The sequence below is a fragment of the Pongo pygmaeus genome, chromosome 3 (genome assembly GCF_028885625.2).
Source record: "Pongo pygmaeus isolate AG05252 chromosome 3, NHGRI_mPonPyg2-v2.0_pri, whole genome shotgun sequence".
Classification (NCBI taxonomy): Eukaryota; Metazoa; Chordata; class Mammalia; order Primates; family Hominidae; genus Pongo; species Pongo pygmaeus.
The window spans coordinates 160,406,707-160,430,294 of NC_072376.2; the positions used below are offsets into that span (position 1 = coordinate 160,406,707).

At 38.9% G+C, this 23,588-nt stretch overlaps 1 protein-coding gene and 1 pseudogene across 1 annotated transcript in view; both read left to right on the plus strand.

Annotated features, from left to right (window-relative positions):
- Positions 1 to 23,588, plus strand: part of EDNRA (endothelin receptor type A) — a 64,681-nt gene that overhangs the window by 23,768 nt on the left and 17,325 nt on the right. The window contains exon 3 of the mRNA XM_054486396.2: positions 15,863 to 15,990. Coding sequence (XP_054342371.1) covers positions 15,863 to 15,990 — 128 coding nt within the window. The remainder of the gene's footprint in view (positions 1 to 15,862; positions 15,991 to 23,588) is intronic.
- LOC129035292 (general transcription factor IIF subunit 2-like) lies at positions 992 to 1,752 on the plus strand (annotated as a pseudogene).

Here is a 23,588-nt window from a genome sequence, read left to right on the forward strand (position 1 = left end):
TCAAAACTCAATGGTAAAAAAAATGAATAATCCAAATAGAAAATGGACAAAAGACATGTACAGAAATTTTACTGAAGGGTATACGCAGATGACAGATAGGCACATGAAAAGATGTTCAATATCATTAGCCATTAGGGAAATGCAAGTCAAACCACAGTGAGATATCACTACACCCTATCTGAATGGCTAAAATGTTTTTAAAAAAAAAAGAGAGAGAGAGACAACACCTAATTCTGTCAAGGGTGAAGAGAAACTGCTAGTGGAAACGGAATGTAGAGCCACTCTAGAAGAGAGTTTGGCAGTTTCTTTTTTCTTTTTCTTTTTTTTTTTTTTTTGGAGATGGAGTTGCACTCTTGTTGCCCAGGCTGGAGTGCAATGGCATGATCTAAGCTCACTGCAACCTCCGCCTCCCAGGTTCAAGCAAGTCTCTCCTGCCTCAGCCTCCTGAGTAACTAGGATTGCAGGTGTGCAACACCATCCCAGCTAATTGTTGTATTTTTAGTAGAGACGGGGTTTCACCATGTTGGTTAGGCTGGTCTCGAATCCCTGACCTCAGGCGATCCACCCACCTCAGCCTCCGATAGTGCTGTGATTACAGGCGTGAGCCACCCTGCCCGCCGGCAGTTTTTGTTTTTTTTTTTTTTTTTGAGACCGAGTCTCACTCTGTCGCCCAGGCTGGAGGGCAGTGGCGCGATCTCGGCTCACTGCAAGCTCCGCCTCCCGGGTTCACGCCATTCTCCTGCCTCAGCCTCCCGAGTAGCTGGGACCACAGGTGCCCACCATCACGCCCAGCTAATTTTTTGCATTCTTAGTAGAGACGGGGTTTCACTGTCTCAGCCAGGATGGTCTCAATCTCCTGACCTCGTGATCCGCCCGCCTCAACCTCCCAAAGTGCTGGGATTACAGGTGTGAGTGACCGCGCCCGGCCGGCAGTTTCTTATAAAACTAAATACTGCAATTACGATAAGACCCAGCAGTTGCACTCTTGAGCATGTATTTCAGAGAAGTGAAAATTATGTTCATGCAAAAACCTGTACATTGCTCTTTCCCCGAGTTCCCAGTAACCTCGCAGGTTCCTGAATATTTGTCACAGCAATGAGCTAAAGCCCCTGGAAGAGGTGAAGTTGGGAAACTGTGGATTGCCAAGACTCAAGGAAGGACTGAGGTGTCATTTACTTTGAATGAAGATCTTGCAAATATTCATGATATTGGCGGAAAAGCAGCTTCAGTCAGTGCTCATAAAGAACATCCGTTTGTCTTGCAAAATGTTGGAGGCCATATATGAACATTATTTACTGAGAGTTCATCAGATAAGCTGTCTTTGGAAGAAACAGTGGTACAAAGAACTGAATGCCAACAGACTGCCAGTGAAAAGTACATGAGATTAAAAAGATTGCAAATAGAGGAATCTTCCAAACCAGTGAGGCTATCACAACAACTGGACAAAGTTGTAACAGCCAGTTTCGAACCTGTTGCTAATCAATACAATACTGAATGTGAAAGGAAAGAGAAAGCAGATGGAAAATAAGCTCCAGCTAATAAACAACATGTTTCAGACATGCTATTTTCAGCCTTTAGAAATATCAATATTATCATCTTAAGGACTTGGTGGACATCACAAAACAACCTGTGGTATACCTGAGGGAACTCTTAAAAGAAATTGATCTTCAGAATGTAAAAGAGATCCACAAAAACACGTGGGAGCTGAAACCAGAGTACAGACATCATCAAGGAGGAGAAATGAGTGATTAAGATGGCTCCTAGCCAGCATGTTAGTGAAACAACAGTGATGCTAAGCAAAACGCGTTGATACTGGAAGGCTTGAACACCGTATGTTAATAGGGGCTAAGTGGCAATACTTTCCTTTCTCTCGGTAAATTTTCTAAACCTATAACTATTGTAAAGTTTCTTCAGTGTTTTTTGAGGAGAGAGAGCAAATTTATTTATAGACTTAACTTGTATTAAACCAGCTTATTCGCAATGGGAATAAGGGTTGGAGGATTAAGAGGATTTCTCTTAAATATTAGCTTTTAGCATGTAAAATTAGGAAATGGTTTTTAAATGAGGACTCTCTGCCCTTGCTGTATCTCTGAGGAGCTGAGGTAGTACAGAATCAAAAAGAATAATATAGCAAGAAAAAAACAGTCAACTACAGAAACTCTTAAAAGGAATAAAAAGCCAAAGTTCCTTATTTTGAGGGGGAAAAAAACCCTGTACATTAACACTCACAGTAGTTTCACCTGTAATAGCCAAACCCTGGAGACAACTCAGATGTTCTTCAATGTGAGTGGTCAAACCAACCATGGTACATCCATACCAGAGACTACTACTCAGCAATGAAAGGAAACAAGTCACTGATACACACAACCATCTGGGTGAATCTCCAGAGAACCGTGCTGAGTGAAAAAAAGCCAATCTCAAAAGATTGCATACTGTATTACTCCATTTATATAACATTCTTGAAATGATAGAGTTATAGAGATGGATAACAGATTAATGGTTGCCAGGGGTTAGGAATGGGAAGGGGAGAGAAGGGAAATATGGGTAGAAGAGGACATCAAAAGGGATCCTTGCGGTGATAAACCTGTTCTGTATCTTGACTGGTGATAAATACACAAACCTACACATGTTACTCAATTGCATAGACCTAAATGCACACGAATTAGTATATGTGAAACTGGGGAAATAAAATAATATTGGTAGATTATATCAACATCAAAAAAAATTGTGCCATTTCACATTCCTACCAGCTTTATATGAAGGTTTTAATTTCTCCACATCCTCACCCCAACACATACTATTGTCAGTCTTTTTCATTACAGCCATTCTAATAGTGTATAGTGGTATCCCATGGTGGTTTTAACTAGCATTTCCTTAATGGCTAAGGATATTGAGCATTTTCTATGTCCTTACTTACTTATGTATCTGCTTTGGTGAAATGTTCATTTAAATCTTTGCACATTTTTAATTAAGTATTTATTTTATTTTAGTTGTAGGAGATCTTTATAGATTCCAGACAGAAGTCCTTCATCAGATGTATGATTTGCAAATATTTTTCCCAGTTAGCAGATTTGTTTTTATTTTCTTCATGTCTTTTGAAAAGCAAAAATTCTTTATTTTATTTATTTATTTTTTGTTTGAGATGGAGTCTCGCTCTGTCACCCAGGCTGAAGTGCAGTGGGGCCATCTCCACTCACTGCAACCTCCGCCTCCCGGGTTCAATCGATTCTCGTGCCTCAGCCTCCAGAGTAGCTGGGATTACAGGCATGCACCACCACGCCTGGCTAATTTTTGTATTTTTAGTAGAGACGGGGTTTCACCATGTTGTCCAGGCTGGTCTCAAACCCCTGACCTCAGGTGATCCACCCACCTCAGCCTACCAAAGCTCTGGGATTACAGGCGTGAGCCACCACGCCCAGCCTGAAGAGCAAAAATTCTTATTTTGATCAAATCCGGTTTATCAAATTTTTCTTCTATGGATCATGCCCTAGTGTCCTATCTATGAAATTTTTGCCTAACCCAAGATCACAAAGAATTTCTCCTATGTTTTCTTCGAACAGTTTTAGAGGCTTAGCTCTTACATTCAGTTCCGTAATCTTTTCTGGTTAAATTTTTGTGTATGATATGAGGCAGGCATCTAAGTTATTTTTTTGCATATGGGTACTCAGTTTTTCAACACCATTCTTTGAAGACTATTCTCATTGAATTGCCTTGGACCTTTATTAAAACTCAATTGACAATAAATATAAGAGCTTGTATCTGGACTTTCTTTCTGGTCCAGTGACCTGTGTTCTATTGTTATGCCAATACCATCCTCTCTTAATTACTGGAGTTTTCTATTAATAGTAAGTTTTTAAATAAGTACTATAAGTTCTCCTACTTTGCATTTTGTCAAAATTGTTTTGGCTATTCTAGATCCCTTATATTTTTATGTAAATTTTAAGATGAATTTGTTAGTTTCCTTGGATTTGGATAGGAATTGCATTGACCCTTTAGGTGAATTTGGGGAGAATTGCCATCTTAATAATATCAATTCTTCTTTTGTTATATGTATTCTCAACTATTTTATTCTTTTTTGGTAAAGTTTTGAATGGAATTTTTCTTTAATTTTTTTAGATTTTTCATGGCTAGTATGCAGAAATGCAGTTGTTTTCTGCATATTGATCTTGTATCCTACGACTGTTCAAGTTCTATTTCTTTTGCAGCATCAGCTTTCTTCCTGTGAATGTGTGATGGTGAAGAGTACAATGACCTTTAGGTAGTTTGGTGCCACTGTCATGATTCATGCGAAGGCACCAGCAGTTTACCCACCATTGCTTTTGTACTAACAGTGCAAATGTCAACCAGTGAAAAAAGGCAATAATCTCTGGGTGTTATTTTGATTTTGCAGACCTCACAGAAGGTTCCCAGGGTTCCCCAGTGGTCTGCATACAACACTGAGAGAACCAGTGATCTAGATCGGGGTCCTCAACCCCCAGGCTACAGACTAGTACCAGTTCATGGCCTGTTAGGAATCGGCCACACAGCAGGAGGTGAGTGGCAGGCAAGCGAGTGAAGCTTCCTCTGTATTTACAGCTTCTCCCCATCACTCGCATTACCTCCTGAGCTTGGCCTCCTGTCAGATCAGCAGCAGCATCAGATTCTCATAGGAGTATGAACCCTATTGTGAACTGCACACACAAGGGATCTAGATTGTGCATTCCTTATAAGAATCTAACACCTAATGATCTGTCACTATCTCCCATTAACCCTAGATGGGACCATCTAGTTGCAGGAAAACAAGCTGAGGGCTCCCACTGACTTTACATTATGGTGAGTTGTATAATTATTTTATTATATATTGCAATGTAATCATAATAGAAATAAAGTGCACAATAAATGTAATATGCTTGAATCATCCCAAAACCATCCTGCCCCCCCCGCCAGGTCCGTGTAAAAATTGTCTTCCACAAAACGGGTCCCTGGTACCAAAAAGTTTGGGGACCGCTGATCTAGATGGTCTCTAAGCTCCCATCCAAGTGTAAAATGCTATAATTTTTAAAACCTAAGATGAACAGTGTTGATCAGATTTGTCTTTACAGAATTTACTTAAATGGCTGGTTTTCTTGGCGGTCAATATTTCTTAGGCAATTGCTGCATGTGGAACAATATATCTAGTCCTTTGAGAGAGATGGAAAGGAAATAGAACACTGGTCCTAATCTCAAGAAAATGGCAAAAGAAGGCTCTCTGGGTTTGCAGGTGTCTAGGAAAGGAACCAGTGTCACTATAGGCTGATTGTATTACACCTCAAATTTGTATATTTGTTGTTCTACTAAAAATAAACAAAATGCTTATAGTGGAGGTACAACATATATCAAACTTCAAGACTAGAAGTAAAACTAGGTAAAAATCCATCATTCTAGGCTAGTACAACCTAATGTTATCTCATTTCCAAATGACCGTAAGACATAAAGTAACATCAAACTAATTTTTACAACTTTTTCTTTTTTTTATTATTATTATTATACTTTAAGTTTTAGGGTACATGTGCACAATGTGCAGGTTAGTTACATATGTATACATATGCCATGCTGGTGTGCTGCACCCATTAACTCGACATTTAGCATTAGGTATATCTCCTAATGCTATCCCTCCCCCCTCCCCCCACCCCACAACAGTCCCCAGAGTGTGATGTTCCCCTTCCTGTGTCCATGTGTTCTCATTGTTCAATTCCCATCTATGAGTGAGAACATGCGGTGTTTGGTTTTTTGTCCTTGTGATAGTTTACTGAGAATGATGATTTCCAATTTCATCCATGTCCCTACAAAGGACATGAACTCATCATTTTTTATGGCTGCATAGTATTCCATGGTGTATATGTGCCACATTTTCTTAATCCAGTCTATCATTGTTGGACATTTGGGTTGGTTCCAAGTCTTTGCTATTGTGAATAGTGCCGCAATAAACATACGTGTGCATGTGTCTTTATAGCAGCTTGATTTATAATCCTTTGGGTATATACCCAGTAATGGGATGGCTGGGTCAAATGGTATTTCTAGCTCTAGATCCCTGAGGAATCGCCACACTGACTTCCACAATGGTTGAACTAGTTTACAGTCCCACCAACAGTGTAAAAGTGTTCCTATTTCTCCACATCCCCTCCAGCACCTGTTGTTTCCTGACTTTTTAATGATTGCCATTCTAACTGGTGTGAGATGGTATCTCATTGTGGTTTTGATTTGCATTTCTCTGATGGCCAGTGATGATGAGCATTTTTTCATGTGTCTTTTGGCTGCATAAATGTCTTCTTTTGAGAAGTGTCTGTTCATATCCTTTGCCCACTTTTTGATGGGGTTGTTTGTTTGTTTCTTGTAAATTTGTTTTGATTTCATTGTAGATTCTGGATATTAGCCCTTTGTCAGATGAGTAGGTTGCGAAAATTTTCTCCCATTCTGTAGGTTGCCTGTTCACTCTGATGGTAGTTTCTTTTGCTGTGCAGAAGCTCTTTAGTTTAATTAGATCCCATTTGTCAAAAAGCTTTAATTTTACATTATTGTTTATGACAGACCCGTGGTTGGAAGCTTAAAATCGCCCCTTAACTGATATTTTTTCTACATTTTATATATAACTCAAATTGTGTATACCATATGATGGTCACAGCTCACTGGGCAAATTTACTATACATTTTAGCTTTTCCTTTGAGAGTAATGAAATAGTGTTCATATATTCAAGGTAAATAAATAGTCTCAAGGCTTCAATCTGTGGGATTCCCCAAGTTCTGACATCCTTAATCTTTTTAGGTAGAAAAAAAGGTACTAAAGCACTCTTTCACGGGAAGAATGAAAAGAAATTGAGAAAGCAAAATTAATCATATACAGTACAGGGAAGGGTGCAGGTTAGTTTAGAGATAAATGGAGTTAATAATAGTTTCAGATAAACTAGTTACAGACTAGAGTTCTGATATGAAAATAATGTACAATTTCAGAGCTGGCAGAGAATTCAGAGAGTATCTAGTTCTAGCCTAACATTTCTTCTTTGGCAGAGGAGGGAGCTAAATCTTCTAGATTTTTGACAGAGCTAGACTGGAAGCCAGCATTTCTAACTTCTCCTTCAGTATGTTCCATCCTTCCATCTCTGCATTCAATAGAACTTGTGTGGTTTTAATTCTCTCGACACCACAAATTGCATTTCCCTAGAAGACAGCCTGGCTTCTAAAACTTTATAGTGAATTATTAAAATGTATGCCATTCTTATCTGATATGATTAGTAACCCAGCCATCCTGATTTTGTCTATTTTGCTTTATGCCTCAATTATAAGTAATTGTGAAGTTTTATTTTCTAATGAATTTCTGTTGTTAAATATTCAAAATCACCTCAACCTTATTTACTATCAAGTCAGTGAGAGCATCAACTTTATTCTACTTTATTCTTTTTTCCCCAAAACACACATATGGTATTATTTTGCTCATGCTGCATACCATATCTTTGTTGGCTCATTGTTTCCATCTACACCAGGATAATTGTGACCACATGACACACTTTACAATAAAGAACTTAAGTTTCTTCAGAACTTATACATTAGATCATTAAATCAGCTGCATACTTTCAAATATGCCATTTGTTTTCCCTTTTTCCTATTCATCATCACCTACATCACTGATAAGATTTTGGGATCCACTACCTAAATCTGTAGGTGGGGATCTCTGCTATTCTGTTTTATCTTGTTTTGTTCTACTTTGGTTTTGCCTGCCTGTTTCTTTTAAATGGCACTAGCATGTCTGACCATAGAAACTGATGATTAAAATCAACTATAAAACTTTTCCATTAGGTTTTGGGACTTATTGTCTGTCCGGGTCAGAGCACCCCATTTCTATGATGGGAGCTCTGACCCAGACACACAATAAGGCCCAAAACTGTGCTTGTATGTTTTTATGACAAGATGTAGGGCTCCACTCACAACACATGGAAAATCTTTTCTCCATTCCAGGAAAACCAGGGTCTTTCTTTCTGGCATGAATCTCCTCTCCATTATGAATTAAACCTTAAAGTATTGACACACACAATCAGCACAAACCTTGCCATTTCAATATTGAGACTCTCTAATTTTTCTTCTTTAAAGTTCCATTCTTCTCTATCCAATGATCCTTTGGTCATATGCTTACAAAATAAGTAAAAGCCTCAAGTCCCTCACTTTTGGATTGGTACTCTTACAGCAAAGAGAGTTATTAAAAAGAGATATTCCTCTTGATTCCCAGGCTTCAGGTGACTGAGATTCTCAGGGGTGATAAGCCCATATCTTGGGTGAATAATCTGTCCTCGAAGGAAAAAATCTTCATGGCTCTGGAACTCTGGCTTTAAAAAGTTCTCTTTCTCCTTGTTTCCTCTCATCCACCTTGTTGTTATTAACATCTATGTATTTCAGATTCTAAAAAGTGAAGACCTCAGCAGAGACTGAAACACCGAATATTCAATAGTGAAAGATGTGGTTAGTGAGTAGCAACAATTCCATCTCTTTCCATCTAAATGCAGTTTAGCAAGAAGCAGTTCCTCAGAATCCATCTCCTACGGGAACTAACGTTTATGATTTGCTATAGATCAGGCCCTGCTGTAAGTGCTTTTCATGTGTGAACCCATTTAATACATCATCCATATGCATGGGCACTCTCTTTATCTGCAGTTTTCCATGAGGAACAGTTAACATGTCTAAGTCATGCCAGGGGACAAAGTCACCCGAGCCTGTTCTCTTTACCGTTAGCTCACACCACTCTCTTCTTCTGTGGAGTGCCCAGGGAAAATTGCTTAGAGCTTCTTGAGAAGCTGTTATTTCTGCTTATCTTCTAGTGGGGTCTTTTGTTCTTGTGTGGCCTGCCACCACCCTGCACCTGGTGACCTGGACCATGGGTGACCATAACCATGAACCATCAATAGTTATGACTCACACTTCCATATTCTGACTTCTGCCAAGCCCTTCCTCCAGATTCTCTCTTCTCTGGCCCACAGTAATCCTCTGCGGTAGCTACCAGAACGATCTTCATTTTATAGAAGAGAAAACTAACAGGCACAGAGGTTAACGAGCATGCCAATGTCACAAGATCAGGAAGACAGCAGAGCTTGGGGTCAGTCTGCCCCAAGGAATCCAGCTTCAGGGCCCACACTCTGAGCTACTATGCCAAGCCAGCTGTCTTGATTAAAAGGAGGGCTTCTCCATCCCCCCAGCTCATGGAGGGCACCTAAGGCCAGAGTCAAAACCATTTATGGAATTTCTGCTCTACTCTGCATTTGTCATACATCCTGAATTCTTGGACTGGTCAGGAGGCAAGAAAAGCCTGTTCAAAGGAAAAAGTGTATGGATAGGGGATAGGGAAATGCCATAGCTTTTATGACATTTGTATGAATGCTCTGTCTCAATCCTGAAGCAATTAATGCATAACAGAAGAACAAAATCTATTCTTGGTCACACACAGTGACTTATTTCGTAGTATCTGATTTCAGATCTGCAGTGGCCAGAGAGCACGTTCTCATAAATGGTCTGTCCTGGGCATCACAAGCTTTATAATCATCTCAGTATGTGCTGTTGGAAGATGTTTTTGTTTGCTACTGAGTCAACTATGTACCAACTTTTACATCCCAGTCCCTCCCCTAGAAAGAAAGAAAAACCTCAGAACCTCAGTTTTTAAAGCCTGATACCTGGTCAGTCATGTCCAATTCTAAGTGACCCTATAATAATACATATTGAAGGGAAGAGAAGGTTTTCCTTGCTTTGAGGTTTGCAGCTATTACAGACTGTACTTGTAAATCCCTCATTCCTATCTAGGACAGACGGGAGATGAAGGAGAGGAGAAGAACCCTTCAGCCTCACAGGATGGGGTGAGAGGAAAATTAGCACAAAGAAAAATATGCCACTAGTTTTATTTGTACCATTTTAAGATGCCATGACAATAACAAAAATAATGTACAAGTAATAGGATTAAGTAGCAGGGGATATTAACATCTGGAATGGATAAAGAGGCATAAGTTCGTTTATATTTTCATGGTTGTGCATAAATGATACGTTTCAGTTTATGATTACAAATTATAGCAATTCAAAATAACATTTGTGTGGTATATGTTCAGTTTGCAGGATTCTTTCATATGCATTAACCCATTTGAGCACCCCAAATGAGCATCATATCCTTGTGGCAGGTATGAGAACTACCCCCATTTAACAAATACAGAAACACAGACTTACAACGGGGAACTGGCTTACCCAAGGTCACACAGTTAGCAACAGGTCAATCTCGTACTTGAACCTAAATCTTATAGGTTCACAACCCATCTTGAATATAGGGGAGAACAGCCTTATTTTGTAGTGCTAACTGGTGAGGCCTGGGGCAGTAGAACATCTGTTATTGTACTGTGACTTTATGTGCTGATGTCTTTAGGGACTGATGTCTTTGGGTGAGAGTGTAAGGGGATGCAGGCTACATGGCCCCAAACATTACGATTTTTTCTTTTTCTTTTTCTTTTTTTTTTTTTTTTGAGACGGAGTTTCACTCTCGTTGCCCAGGCTGGAGTACAATGGCATGATCTCGGCTCACTGCAACCTTTGCCTCCCGGGTTCAAGTGATTCTCCTGCCTCAGCCTCCCAAGTAGCTGGGATTATAGGCGCGTGCCACCACACCTGGCTAATTTTTGTATTTTTAGTAGAGACAGGGTTTCACCACATTGGCCAGGCTGGTCTCCAACTCCTGGCCTCAAGTGATCAATCCACCTCAGCCTCCCAAAGTGCTGGGATTACAGGTGTGAGCCACTACACCCAGCCCAAGATTTTTTATTTCTTGTGACTATATTTTATACCTTTTTCTGCTCCTCCTGTTCCATTTGACTGTCAGCTGTCATTTTTGCTGACCATGTCACCTCTAGAGCAGTGATCCTCAAAGTATGGTTGGTGAACCAGCAGCATCAGCATCACCTGAGAACTTGCTAGAAATGCAAATTTTCAGGCCCTGCCCCAGACCTACTGAATCAGGAACTCTGGGGATGGGGCCCAGCCATCTGTGTTTCAATGAGCCCTCCAGGTGATTCTGCAGCTACTAAGTCTTAGGAGCTGCTGCTCCACAGCAACTATTCACAACCTTGGCTGTCCTTGGGAATCCCCTGGGACCCTTAAAGTCTACTAATGCTTATGTCCCAACTCCAAAGATTCTAATTTCGTTGGTCTAGGACACAGTTTTTTAACCTCAGCACCAGTGATATTTGGGTGGGGGGATGATTATTTGTTGGGGTTGCCTGTCCTGTACATTGCAAAATGTTTAGCAGCATCCCAAGCCTCTACCCCTAGATGTGAGTAGCACACCCACCCCCAGCTGTAATAACTAAAAATATCTCAGACATTGCCAAGTGTTCCTTGCGGTGGTGGGGGGAAGGGGGATGGCAAAATTGTCCCCTGGTTGATAAGCACTGGCCTAGGGTGATGGCCAAGGCACTGGGATATGGAAGAGCTCCCAAAATCATTCTAATATACAGGCAACACTGAGAACTATGCCTCTGGAGAGTCTCTATTAATGAACAGCTCTGGATGTGCAATGGGCTAGAGCACAATAAGAGCTAAGCTTTACACCACTGGGTGTAGAGTGAGAATCAGTCCCCCTGTGGTGAAGACTCAGGCAGTTTGCTGAGGACTAATGCACATGAGCTTTAGGGCATAAATTTCACAACTTTTTGACTCCTTACATTTTTGTTTACTTTCTGGTTGTCAGGTATGTTCCAGAAAACTAATGTAAACAGATATGTTCCCCGTACTTAAGAGGTCCCAACCAAATGAGATCTTGCATTGCGCTAAATATAGTGGTGAATGTACATCCTGCATTTGGCTCTATCCATTCTACAAACAGGGTGCATATCAGTGTATCATACGGTACAAGTTCTTATCTAAATCTGTTTTTGATGGGTTAAAATGTGCAGCCTGTCAATTTTATGATGTTGATTTTGATACAATCCAAATCAACCACACAAATGCAAAATTCCTATATTAATCTGTGCCGTTTAGAAGCGCTTTCATTTTCAGGTGGGGATCAGGGGCTTTAACTATATTTCAACTATAGAAAAATTCCCTGAGTTAGAACAAAGGCATGTAAAATCCTGGCTCAGCAGATTGCCTTCTGTGTCTCCACGATTCTTTCTGTGGTGTTCTTCTGTGATCTGCTTGAGAAGAGGAGAACATGATGTACATTTAGACCATGGGATGTGCCTCACCTCCAAGGGCCTGCCCTGCAGCTCTTAGGAAGGTGGGCAGTCTCATCACAGCCCAAAGTGAGATGTCTCCAAGCAAAGAGTAAATGGCAGCCTCTCTTCAGCCTAGACTCTTAAATAGCACAGTATTCTCCCACTTCCTCAAACAACTCGATGGCAGGTTTCTTTCAACATAAAGAGTGGGAGCACTACTTTGAGACACTGATAAACAACTTTCAAATAGAAAATAAATTTCAAAGTGAATGTGTTTTCAGGGCAAAATTGGTACTGTCTAATTTCAAACTATGAAAATATGATCTGATTTAATGAGTTGGAGTCATCCATTCATCCAACACCTACTATGTGCTAGGTACTGTGTAATGTCCTTGGAAATTATAAATATGAGGGTGGCAAATTATAAATATTAGGGTACGTAGACTCTTTTGTAGCAAAAATAAGCTATGACTGATCTGAGGTGCCTGATTAACCCTTTGAACCAATACGACTCGTCAGCTTGTCAGACTCTTTTGGGTTTCGTTTTGTTTTGTTTTGTTTTTTTCATTGAATTGACAGTAGCTTGTTAACTTTAGTGAAATCAGTGAGTTCTTTGCCATGGTCTAGGATGTATTCTCTTAAACAGTTACTTATTTATTCCTCTCCTAGTCTATTCCATTAACATGCTTTTAAAAATCAAAACTTTTTGATTAAGCAATAGAATTGCTCTCCAGAAAATTACTCCGGGAAAAAAGATCATAATGGAGTACTAAAAGATATTATTTCCATATGTTCCCACTTGTTTTCTTCTTGTAAAAAAAAAAAAAAAAAAAAAAAGCGTATGCTTCTATGTACGTAGGATGTTTTCTGGAAGAAAACACACTTAGCAATTAACAGTGGTTGCCTTTGGGCAGGGAGTTTGGGGGCCTTGATTGGAAGGAAGACTTAACTTTTCATTATATAAGCTTTTATACAGCTTAATTTTTACCATCTTATGTATTATATTTTTAATTTTAAGTGCTAGTAAATAACAGGATGCATTCCCAGTAGTCCTTCAGAAGCTCCAAGTGCTTCTGCTAAATAAGAGAAAACCGGTGAGCCCCACTGTTTGCCTCCATGAGGACTCCTGCTCATGCTCCAGCAGAGCAAGCTGAAAGGAGACTTTGAATGTAGGACTGCTCCAACACTGGTTCCATGGAAGAGATTAACAAGCAGGTTCTGCTTGAGGTTAGATAGTTAATGAGGGCCTCTTTGAGGAAGCCACATGGAACCAGAGAAGAAAAGGAAAAGAGGGGGACATTGCCTACAGGCAGGGACCTAATTTCCTCCTAGCAGCATTGGACACTTACTACCCATACATCCTTTCAGAATGAAGGAGATACAAGTTAGGGAAGTCTACACAGTGATTACACCTAATAATTTTCTCCAATGATTTCTTTCCTTCCCCTTTATCTATAATTCCCAAGAAGAATCAATGCTCACTCCCAGGAAAAGGAAAAAGAACACCACCACCAACACCACACCTATTTGTCTCAAAGAAAGACAATTCCATGATCTTTTTTGCTTCCCACTGATTCCATGATGTCTTTCCTCTCTGTCCTTCTTTATGCCTAACCCTAACCTAATCCTAGTTAAAAGTTTAAGGAAGCATGTAAAAGGAAAAAATGTAATTGAGATTGGAAGAATCTGAGAGAATCCATGTTCATTTGTGGTTTCTCTGGATCATTTTCTTAGCACTTGCCACTGAGACCTTCACAGGATTTCAGAGTCTCCCTTATTAAGCAAGAACATCTTTTTCTTTTCTTTCATTGTTAGATGTGTGAATTGGGAAATCCATTCATGTGGATTATCAGGGTCCTCTTAATCTCCGGGAATGAACAAACAAACAATTCAACTGTTCCAGAGTATATCCCATAACCGTGCCTACACTGTTTTAATTACATATCTGTGGTCTTTGAAGAATTATAATTCTGGGCCAGAATTCTAAATTCTCATTCTATAAAAAGTAGTTTTCAGGTTTTCTTGTTTTTATAGGGTGATTCATCCCAGAAATAGTGTTTTATGTCTTTACTTGCACCAAGCATTAATAACCAGCAGTCAGCAATGGCAGAATTATTTGTCAGCTTCATGAAAACCATAAGAAATGAAGGCAGTGTTTGTGCAAAGAGTTCTGTGGTTGTTCTTGGACAAAAGTTTATGAGGAAATTTTGAGAAGACACCAATCGAGACTGTTTATAGTGAGATGAAGAAGAAACCAGAGGCACAATTGAATTGAAGAAAAAGGTTCTTTTCGAAAACTATTTAGAAGAAAGGAAGTAATCTTGAAAACTAAAGAGAGGAAACTTCTATAATGAAGTTTTATAGGGTCTTAGCCAAAAATCACAGAGTGAGAGACTGCCCTGTGTAACCAAGTTCTCATTCTTTATCTACGGGGTACTGGTTTCCCAATCTCTTTCAAAGGACTCGTGTTATGGATCACACTGACCATGGAATTAAACCTCACATCATCTTTTGGAAATAGTAGAAAAGAAATTCAAAGCTTAGCTTAGAGTTACTATGGCAAAAAGAACTTTTCAAAAAAAAGAAAAAGGAGTTTGGCAAGTTAGTAGGATACTGTTTCCTAGTGAGTTGAGTAAGTTTAAATTGAGTCACTAAGAAAAAAATTAGAAAGGAAATCAATACCATTTTCACACTTGAAAAGGCATCATATGTTCAGCAGGAACTTCCTTCCCCCTTTTAGGTAGCTGAGCTATTATTTAAGCCCATGCTCCTAGTATAATACCTAATTAGACAAATACAGAGTACTGGTAGCTATTGTTATGTGTCTGCTACCCAGCACAGCCACTAGAGGGTGTCCACTCTTGCCTTGCAAACAAGGTTGGAAATTGTCAACATGGAAGAACAGATTTTTCTGCATATGATACCAACAGATCAAGGTAACCACATTTTTCTGTATAGTAAGGGGAAGTTTGAGCCTAAATAGAGAAAAGCCACTTACATCACATCTACTGAAGCAGAGTCAGCCCCTTAAGCACAGAGGAAAATATAAGTTCAAAGTGGCTTTAGGTGTTAGCTAGCTGCTAAAATTAGTAGCTTCTACACCACTTTGTTTTTTTCCAGTATTCTCCCTAACCTTTCATTCTTAATTTCAGAGATAATATAATCTGCCAATTCCAGTAGTTGAAATTATTTGCTTTACTCACGGTTTAGTAAGCACAGATAAAAAACCACTGTCTGCTTCTCAGTTGAGCTGTCTCCCAAAATCCCAAACTTTTGCTACTGATTGAAAAGTAGGCAGCATGACTAGTTGATGTGAGATCAAAGGCACATCTCTTCTGTTATTAAACTGTATTCTATAACTATAATATATTTAATATATAAGTATGTATTATAATATTAATACACTATATTAAGTATTATATATTAAATATATATCACAGTATATTCATGTTACTACATATTAATAATAATAAATCTCTGTATCTTTCCAGACTAAAAATTGCTGAGGTTTTAAAATATGAAAGAAAAAATAACAATAGTAATGCTCTTTTGCTACAGTGCTAACTGAAAAGCACTGTGAATAAAATTTAGAAGTTGGGATGCATAACTAAAACTGTAAGTGCCCACATGCTCCGTGCCAGCTCTACCATTTCTTACCACTGTGTCTCCTTCTTTCAGCTGCTGGCTGGACGCTGGCCTTTTGATCACAATGACTTTGGCGTATTTCTTTGCAAGCTGTTCCCCTTTTTGCAGAAGTCCTCGGTGGGGATCACCGTCCTCAACCTCTGCGCTCTTAGTGTTGACAGGTAATGTGGTTCTTTCCCTTTGCTCTTTGGCTGGGCTTAGAAAAGCATTTTTCTCAAAAAGAGGTCAAGAGAATTGGTGCCTAGGACAGCTGTTGATTAGCTTCAAGTGAATTAAAGCATTAACCATCTTGCCTTTGCTGTTTAGAATTGCCTTCCACATTTGCTGATTATTAGCCATCTTTGGCTCAGACAGTTATGTACCTAGAGCATTTTATCAAGAATACCCATTTGACGCCCTTTTGGCAATAAAGGGAAAATTAACATATTAGATGGAATAAACTTTGTGAAAAGGAGATTCCAGGATATGCAAATCCTATATTTCACCTGGTAAATTTATCATTAAAAAAGATACTGTTCAATTATATCTGTAATGTTTAATTAATTGAGTGAGAGGTAAGTGCACCACATTGCTATGTTCTTCTCCCTGCCTTTTTGAAAGACTGAAATGTTTCATAAGTTTTAAAAAGAGTGCAACACCAGAAGCATCCCTTTATCCAATTCTGAAAACGCCATCAAATGTCCCGAAGTCTTTCCAGAATCCGCACGCATGATTGTTAAGCATTCTCTAAAGAAGCCCTTCTGAATTCTGTGAACTTCTAGATGGTATTTTCTTTAGCTTCTGGTTTTCATAGCAGCAATTATAAGAATGAAATCAGAAACTTTATAACACATTCTGTGGCACTCTTTTATATTCACTATAATCTCACACAAGCGGTGTATAATGGCCTATTTAATTAGCCTACATACAATTTAGAAGAGGTTTTCATTCTAACTCATTCCCTGACAATCACTTTATCAGGGAACCTGAGTCTCATCATTATAGAAATAAAAGGCTCACTCTCCTAAAGAACATTAAAGCGTTTACAGATATTCTGTTATTTTACATTTATAATTACTGTTAGGACAAAAATTGTTACTGTTAAAACATAAAAATGTGCATTCAGTCAGTAATTAGAAAATTAGAATGATATCCTTGTTAAAAATTTATGTCAGCTGGGCACGGTGGCTCACACCTGTAATCTTAGCACTTTAGGAGGCCAAGGTGGGCTGACTGCTTGAGCCCAGGAGTTTGAAACTAGCCTGGGTAACATAGGAAAACCCCATCTCTACCAAAAATACAAAAAATTAGCTGGACATGGTGATGCATGCCTGTAGTCCGAGCTATTCAGGAGGCTAAGGTGGGAGAATCACCTGAGCCCAGGAATAAATAAATAAATAAATGGCTATAACTGTGAAACACAAAATAAAAACGCATTATTAAAAATAAAACACAAAAAATAATTTCATTAGTAATTTAAAACACAATCATACCATTGACAAAAATGTTCCCATTGCAACGGTAAACACAAAGATCAGAAATAATTTTATCATCTATTAATAAGACCCTTCAGTGATCTGTAGGAAAGTCTAGGGTCTCTTTGGGTTACATCTACATTATATTAGATGTTAAAGGCTGCTGCATTAAAACACTTACATACCATAGGTGGCCACTGTATAATCTCGAGATCATGGTACCTTAGACCATAAAAAGCTGAATAAACACTTATGATGTGGATTTGATTCACTAATAAATTCTCACTCTGATGTTCCCACTCCCAGCATCCCAACATCATTTCTTCTTCCATTCGAAGTGTTATATTATCTAAAAATTAAAAGCATTAGATTGCACCTATTACATTGCTAATACAAGTAAAATTTTTCCTGTATTCATCAAGCTGCGTATCATCAAGTTACATTTCTTTCAGAGATGTAGCCATGTGTTTTCGTTATAATATCTAATTAAATTTTTTAGTTATAACTCTAAAATTCATGTAGAGAAAAGAAATGGGAAAATAATCATGACATTTTGAAAAAAAAACAACGTGTCCTACACACATGTTCTTCCTGTATGATTTTTCTTTTAATTAAAATACAGGGTCTTGCTCTGTCACCCGGACTAGAATGGTCCTATATGGTCATTTTAAATGCTATAAAGCTACAGTGTTTCAAACAATGAAATGCAAACCCATGAACACACTGACAAATCAGTGGGAAAACTCGACTCAGGTGCTGGAATACACAAGAATGTATTAATAATATAGGCTGAAATCACTTTGAATATAATCGGGGGAGGAAAGATTTATCAATAAATAATGCTATTTAGCCATCTGAGGGAAAAAGCATGTTAAAGTCTTCTGTACATATCAATAATAATATTTATAATTATTACCATTTATTGAGTATTACTAAGTGTTAGGCCCTATTGAAAATACTTTACAAAAATTAGTTTACGGCTGGGTGAGGTGGCTTATGCCTGTAATCCCAGCACTTTGTGAGGCTAAGGTGGGCAGATCACTTGAAGCCAGGAGTTCAAGACCAGGCTGCCCAACAGGTGAAACCCCATCTCTACAAATAATACAAAAATTAGCCAGGCATGCTGGTAGGCACCTATAGTCCCAGCTACTTGGGAGGCTAAGGCACAAGAATCGCTTGAACCCGGGAGGCAGAAGTTGCAGTGAGCCGAGATTAGACAACAGCAGCTGCACTCCAGGCTGGGCGATGGAGTGAGACTCTGTCTCAAAAAAAAAAATTAGTTTATGTAACTGTGATAGTTGGTGTGTTATCTCCACTTCACAGATAGGGAAGCTGAGGTTGAAAGAGATTAACCAAGTCAGCATGGCTACTAAGTGTTGGAGCCACTAATCAAATGTTGATAGTCTGCATTCTTAACCACTATACTCAAGCACGTGAAAACTCAAACCACTGTTGATGAAGAAAGCCAAACTCTGAAAAATAGTTGAAGAGATGTATTCCAAACCAAATGTGAAGACCATGACCCGTGACACAGCCTCAGGAGGTCCCAAGAACCTGTGCCCAAGGTTGTTGAGTTACAGTTTAATTTTATACATTTTAGGGAGACAGAAGTTACAGGCAAAAACATAAATCGATACATGTAAGGTTTACAGTGGTTTGGCCTGGAAACGTGGGACATCTTGAAGTGGAGGTTGGGTGAGAAGGGCAGGGTGGTGCTTCCAGGTCACAGGTGGATTCAAAGGTTTCCTGACTGGCATTTAGTTGAAAGAGTTAAGTTTTGTCTAAAGATCTGAAGTCAGCAAATGCTGACAAGAAGTGCTTGGGGTTAGGATAAGGGGGTTGTGGAAGCCAAGGTTCTGTGTACATGAAGCCTCCAGGTAGTATGAGGATAGTAAATGCCTCTTATCAGATCTTAAAAGGTGCCACACTCTTAGTTAAATCTCTCCTGGATCAGGAAAAGACCTGGAAATGGAAGGGAATTATCTACAGAATGTAAATTTTCCCCAGAAGAGATGGCTACACAGGGCCATTTCAAAATAGGTCAAAGAAATATATTTTGGAGTGAAATACTTCTATTTCTTTCAGGGCCTTCTCTCTGTCATATGATGCTATACTAGAGTGTGCTTGGGATTTGGTATCTCACTGCTACAGAGAGTCTGTTTTGTTATTTTGTTAGGTTTTTTTTTTTTTTTTTTTTTTTGAGACGGAGTCTTGCTCTGTGGCCCAGGCTAGAGTGCAGTGGCTTGATCTTGGCTCACTGCAAGCTCCGCCTCCTGGGTTCACGCCATTCTTCTGCCTCAGCTTCCCAAGTAGCTGGGACTACAAGTGCCCACCACCACACCCGGCTTATTTTTTGTATTTTTAGTAGAGACGGGGTTTCACCGTGTTAGCCAGGATGGTTTCGATCTCCTGACCTCGTGATCCACCCGCCTCGGCCTCCCAAAGTGCTGGGATTACAGGCGTGAGCCACCGCGCCCATCCTGTTTTGTTAGTCTTAAGATCTGTTCTAACGTTAATGCTGGCCTGTTGTGCCTAAATTCCAAAGAGAGGAAAGTATGAAGAGGCAGGTCCGACATCCCCTACCCATCATGGCCTGAACTCGTATTTTAGGTTTCTTTGAAATCCCCTTGGCCAAGAGGAGGGGTCCATTCAGTCATTTGAGGGGCTTAGAATTTTATTTTTTGTTTCCACCATAAAGGAGTAGAAGAAAATAGACTATCTTTTTGATCTCTGGAAAGGGAAGGAAGACCCTTCTGAACTTTAAAAGAATGGTAGAAATGCTGGATAAAATTATAACTGTATTTTAAGATATAGTATTTTAAAACCTTCAGATTAAACATTCATAAAGCTTAAAAAAAAAAAAGTAATAAGCTGGGAAAAATTGTCACTCCTCTCACAGGCCCAGGGGGCAGAACTGGTTCCTCCTCACTTTTTTGTTCTGCCTCCTCTTTCTTCCTTGGGGGAATCTCGGAGCATCATGCAGAGCTTCAATCATGCCCAGTGTTGAGTCGGGGAGATAGCGGGAAGGTTAGGTCATAGATTCCTATATCTAATGTCGGGTCACCTCACCCATACCACCTCCTCTCTTCATCTCAAGCATGAAGAAAAAGAAATAAGATGTTCCATCACGATAAATAGTTGTGTATCAAATGAAATGTGAGTCATTCTTAGTTAAAAAGGAAGGAAGGACTGAAGGAAGGAAGGGAAGGAAAAGAAAGAAAAGAAAAGAAAGTAAGAAAAAATGATGCCAAGAATCTATCTCATTAAGATTTGATCTGAGTTGTAGATCAAGGAGATGAACTATTTTAAAATTCCACTCTCACAAAAATCAGCCTTAATCCAAAAGGTTTTTCCTTGAAAATAAACTAATCATTCTTTCTTCCCTAGACACACACTTTACTATTTTTACATTTCATTTGGTATTGACCCTAAGCTTCAGGACTTGTATGTAGGGAATCTATTTGACATTTCTATTTCAAAAGCTTTCACACGAGAGAATGAATCATTCACACTTAATTCCTGAAGATAAGATTCCATTTGCTTTAACTCTTCATTTGGTTGCATTATATTCTACTACTACAAAAAAAAAATAAAAACAAAAAAATAAAAAACACTTTTTAAAATGAAACAAGGAATGAAAAGGGAGTTTGGAACCTGTTGCAGTTTGTGAATCCCTTCTTTCATTTTATGAGCTAAATAAATTATGGCCCAGGACAAAGAGTTCCCATGATTTTTTTACACAGTATTTTAAAAACATAATTATCTCACATTTCAGAGTTGTTTGAAAGAAAATGAGAGAAACCATACATCCAAGTTCTATAGGATTTCTTTATTACTTCATTAATCAACGATTACAGAATGATGTAAGATCGAAGAAAAGATCTAGCTTTCTCACTATCAGCTTTTAATCTGAATAAGGTAAACAGGACTGAGAGAAAGCACAGGATTTCTGCCAGAATGGATAGGCTTTCATTGCTAATTTCAACTATGGACTTGTCTCAGTTTAACCTTTTGAATAATTCCTCCTCAAATCTAGTTTCACATCCTTGGTCATTTAAGAAAAAGACAAATCAGGAACTGAAGAAATTCAGAAACAAATTTTGACCCCTATCCAGCTTTCTCGGTAAATTATCTTTTTAATTCTAAGGCAGTATACTTCTATAATGAATAAACTTTTCCCAACAAAAATGAATAACCAGCCATTACCAGCTATTAAAATAGGTATTTTTACATGCTGAAAGTGACAAGTTTTATATATTACTTTGAGTTTGTTTGGAGGCAAAAAAAAAAAAAAAAAAAAAAGCAGCAGCAGGAGCAGGGTAGGAGGGATCACTGTTGTTCTTTGCAAAGTCATGTTAAAGTGGAAGATGATGATGATGGGGTCAGACCAGTAAAAAGGTCTGGGTACAGATCCAACTTGTTAAAAGTTGCCTGGGGAGGAAGGCTATAAAAAGATAAAACTCTTTTAACAACTATTCCAGAGTAATGTGTTATTAGATACTTGGAAAAGTTGCAAAGATCCATTAATGAGGCAGCTTTGTTTTATATGGCTGAAAAGCTGATGTCAGTTCTTGAACCCATCATTTCAAATAATTGCTCAGTGGTCTCTGTGATAGTCTCAAAGATATATCCTAACTCAAGAAACATGAAGGTGGTTTTCAGAAAAACCTCTTTGTTAGAGTTGGACTTGGTTTCTCCTTATTTTCCTGGTGTTATGGTTTTCTATTGCACCATGACAATAGTGAAGACACAGAGGAAGGGTCTGAGCCAGAAGACATAAGCCGGGAACTGGACAAAGTCCAAGGCTGGCTAGAGCCATAGGATCTTATTTGGGAGTCTGTTCACTATTGCACTGAGTTATTTGTCTTTTATCTTATTCGATTGTCAAGATCAGGCAACTGGTTAATTTTGCTACCCCATTTCTCTTTGATAACTACCCCAAAACTTAGCAATTCAGAACAACAACCATTTTATCATATCTCACCATGTTGAAGGTCAGGAATTTGGGCAATTCTTCTGCTCCTTGTCACTTCAGCTGGGGTTGGTGGACTTCAGCTGACTCTGAGCTTGTGTCAGAGGTCCAACACTCACATGCCTGGCACCTTGGAAGGGACAGCTGGAAGTCTGAGCTCAGCAGAGCCCATCTCCCCCTCCATGTAGTCTCAGGGTCCGCTCAATGTTTTTGCTCCAGCAGGCTCAAAGCTCCTTTCAGAGGCCAGACCTGGAACTGCAAAACATCATTCTAGCCACACTCAATTGATCCAAGTAGCCACAGGCCAGCTCAATTTAAGAACTCAGCTGAAGAAGTGGTAAAGCATTTGCAGCTGTCTTTTAATTCACCACACCTGATTCTCTTCTGAATTGGAATTGGCCAAGCAGTTGCAGTGGCTCAGCCTTAGGAGGCCGAAGCAGGAGGATGGCTTAAAGTCAGGAATTCGAGACTAGCCTGGGCAACATAGCGAGATCCTTGTCTCTACAAAAAATATTTTTAAAAATTAGCCTGGCATGGTGGTGGGCACCAATAGTCCTAGCTACTAGGGAGCCTGAGGTAGGAGGATCCCTTAAGAGAGCACAGGTGTTGGAGGCTGCAGCTATGATTGTGCCACTGCACTTCAGCCTGGATGACACAGTAAGACCCTGTCTCTAAAAAAGAATTCTTCCTGCTAGTATTTAGCTTCCAAACCTCCACATGGTAAGAGAGAGATAAATCATTAACAACAATTACAAATGATCAAGTTTGCTGTTAATTAAAGATGTGCAGAGGGAAAGATAGGGGTGGCACTGTACCTTATGGAAGTGGCAAATAAGAATAAATAATAAATTCTAACACAGGCAAGCATTCATTGACAGGCACTTGGTAGAAACTTCTTTCTTAAGGCACTTCAGCCACCTATTTATTCCCTGATCCAGTAATCCCACTCAAGATAATTAATTCAGAAAAATCATTCAGAAAGAGAAATAAAATTATGTGTACAAACAAGCTTATAGGTGTCTTATTCACAACTGTGAAACACTAGAAATGATGTGAACATAGAGAAAAGATTCAAGTAAATTATATCAAAATCTTGTTATACTGTGTAGCCATTAAATTGTTAAGTGCCACGCCCATGTAGAAACATGAGAGTATTTTTAATGTAAATAAAGCTAAAATTTAAAAATTGTGAGTCATATGATCATAGTCTATTCAAACTATGCCTATGAGAATCAAAACAAGAAAAGAATAAAAAATAGATTTTGTTGAAGTGGTATCTTTTTGTTTTATTTTATAATGTTTTAAAGTTCTTTCAAGAATAAACATTTTTAAA